Source organism: Penaeus vannamei, chromosome 32 (genome assembly GCF_042767895.1).
Source record: "Penaeus vannamei isolate JL-2024 chromosome 32, ASM4276789v1, whole genome shotgun sequence".
Classification (NCBI taxonomy): domain Eukaryota; kingdom Metazoa; phylum Arthropoda; class Malacostraca; order Decapoda; family Penaeidae; genus Penaeus; species Penaeus vannamei.
Genome location: NC_091580.1, coordinates 2,652,841 through 2,655,340, shown reverse-complemented (window position 1 = coordinate 2,655,340; position 2,500 = coordinate 2,652,841). Strand labels below are relative to the sequence as shown.

The 2,500-nt window shown below is 40.0% G+C and overlaps 1 protein-coding gene across 1 annotated transcript in view; it reads right to left on the bottom strand.

Moving 5' to 3' along the window:
- LOC138867759 (dual 3',5'-cyclic-AMP and -GMP phosphodiesterase 11A-like) overlaps positions 1–2,500 on the bottom strand; it is a 43,064-nt gene that overhangs the window by 36,992 nt on the left and 3,572 nt on the right. The window contains exons 3-4 of the mRNA XM_070144392.1: positions 1,222–1,400; positions 1–34 (exon numbers count right to left, since the gene is read on the bottom strand). The exon at positions 1–34 is cut by the window's left edge and continues 34 nt beyond it. Coding sequence (XP_070000493.1) covers positions 1–34; positions 1,222–1,400 — 213 coding nt within the window. The remainder of the gene's footprint in view (positions 35–1,221; positions 1,401–2,500) is intronic.

Genomic DNA, 2,500 nt, shown 5'->3' with positions numbered 1-2,500 from the left:
TGTCCATTTAACTTGTTAATGATCTTTGCAACACCTGAAAAAGGAAAGAAAAAAGGTAGAATAGATGGTATGGTAATGGTAATGGTAATGGCAATGGTGGTGAATGTTTTATTTATTTCGATATTTGTCCGTCTAGATGTTTGGGGAAAAAGGAAAGAAAAAAGGTAGAATAGATGGTATGGTAATGGTAATGGTAATGGCAATGGTGGTGAATGTTTTATTTATTTCGATATTTGTCCGTCTAGATGTTTGGGGAAAAAGGAAAGAATTTTTTTTAGAGTAGATGGTATGGTAATGGTAATGGTACTGGCAATGGTGGTGAATGTGTTTGTGTTATTTATTTCGATATTTGTCCGTCTAGATGTTTGGGGAAAAGGGAAAGAAAAAAGGTAGAATAGAGGGTATGGTAATGGTAATGGTACTGGCAATGGTGGTGAATGGGTTTGTGTTATTTATTTCGATATTTGTCCGTCTAGATGTTTGGGGTTGGCTGTGTGTTGGTTTATGTGGTTTATTTGTTTGTATGTTTGAATGTCTTTTTTTTTTGTCTGTGTCTGTATCTATATCTAATCTGTCTTTCTGTTTGTTCATATCTAATTATTCATTCATGTGGTTATCTGTGTATAGATATATCTGTCTACTTGTCTGTCTACCTCTGTTTCCGTCTGAATAAACTAATTTAAAAAATGTTAGTGTGGCTATGCAATAAATCATGTTTCACCACTTTTTCTTTTCTTCCCTTCTTTGGCTAACACAAGTCCCTCTCCCCTCTCCCTTTCTCTCTTTGTCCTCTCTTATCTCCCCTTTTCATTCTTACTGTAATTCTCTTCTCTCTTCCTTTGTCCACTTTTCCTATTCCTGCTTCCCCTCTGGTTTCCCATTTTTATCCTCTACTCTCTCCTCTCTCTGCCTTCTCCCCTTCTTCACTTTTCTTTCTCTTCTTTTCCCTTTCCCTCCCTTCTCTCACCTCTTTTCCCTCCTCCTCCCTCTCCTCTTTTTACTTTCATGTTATTCCCTCTCCTCTCTTCTCTCTCTCTCTTCCCACCCCTTCTCCTCTCTCTCCTGCCACCCCTTCTCCTCTCTCTCCTCTTCTTTACCCTACTTCCTCTTCTCTCTCCCAACTCCATACTTCCCTTTCCCTCTCCTCTCTCTCGTCTCTCCCTCTCCGTATTCCACCCTCTCTCCCCCCTACTAAAAAAAAAAAAAAAAAAAAATACTCACCTATAATCTGAAAGTTCCTGTTCCGAATGGGCATTGCAAGCATCGATCTCACATTGCCGCCGCTGCCCTTCTCGACTTCGATGCTGTCGGCAATGTTGAGGTTCTCTCCGGAGGACGCGACCTGCTCCGCGAGGTGCAGCAGGTGCTTCGTCAGCTCACTCGAACCCACTTCCTTGGCGCTGTGGTGGATGGGGGGGGGGGGGGGTTAGAAAGGAAGGGAGACATGTAGTGTATGAAAGATAGGGGGTGGGGTGTGTGGATAGATACAGGAGGACAGAAACACACGTGGGTAGATATACTAAGAAGTAGGTGAAGAAGCATATACACACGTACGGGGATACGCTTACAAGCGAACATACACACACAGAGAAGTGAAAAAAGACACGGAAACACGCACGCACACGGAGAAACAAGCGCAAATACATACACACATATAAGCAAAAACACGTTTGCACACAAATAGATAACATACAATCACGCGCGCGCGCGCACACACACACACACACACAAACACCCACAAACACACTCATACACGCACACACACACACACACACACACACACACACACACACACACACAAACACACACACACACACACACACACATACACACAAACACACACACACACACAAACACACACACACACACACACACACATACACACACACAAACACACACACAAATCAATTATAAGACACTAGACGAACACACAAGAAAAAAAAACATCATCTTAAAAGAACCGCCACAAAGCATTCCAATAATTACGGAAAATGAACCTAAAATTTTCACCAAACTGCGAACTGAAGCGTGAAGCGTAGTCAACAATCGAAGAAAATTCATGCTTCATTATCGCCATTAAAAAAAAAAAAAAAAAAAAAAAAAAAAAAAAAACACTACTCGTACAAAGTTGTTGTTATCGCCATAAAGAAAAAACAAACAAACAAACAAACAAACAAACAAAAAACACCGCTCTACAAAGTGGATTTTTTTTTTTTTTTTTTTTTTTTTTTACATTCCTCCAGTAAAGGGAGATCTCGAGGGATAGAAAAAAAAAAATCCACATTAAAAGCCGTAATACTTGAGTTCCCGTTAAAAAGGTGTCGAGAAATACCCGGAAGAAGACAGGTCACAGAATCCTTAATACGAGCGATGCTAATGATGATGATAATTGTGATAAAAAGGAAAATGATAATGATAGCGATAAGGATGACGATGATACTAATAATAAGGACGATGAGGATGATGATGATGATGATGATGATGATAATGATAACAATAA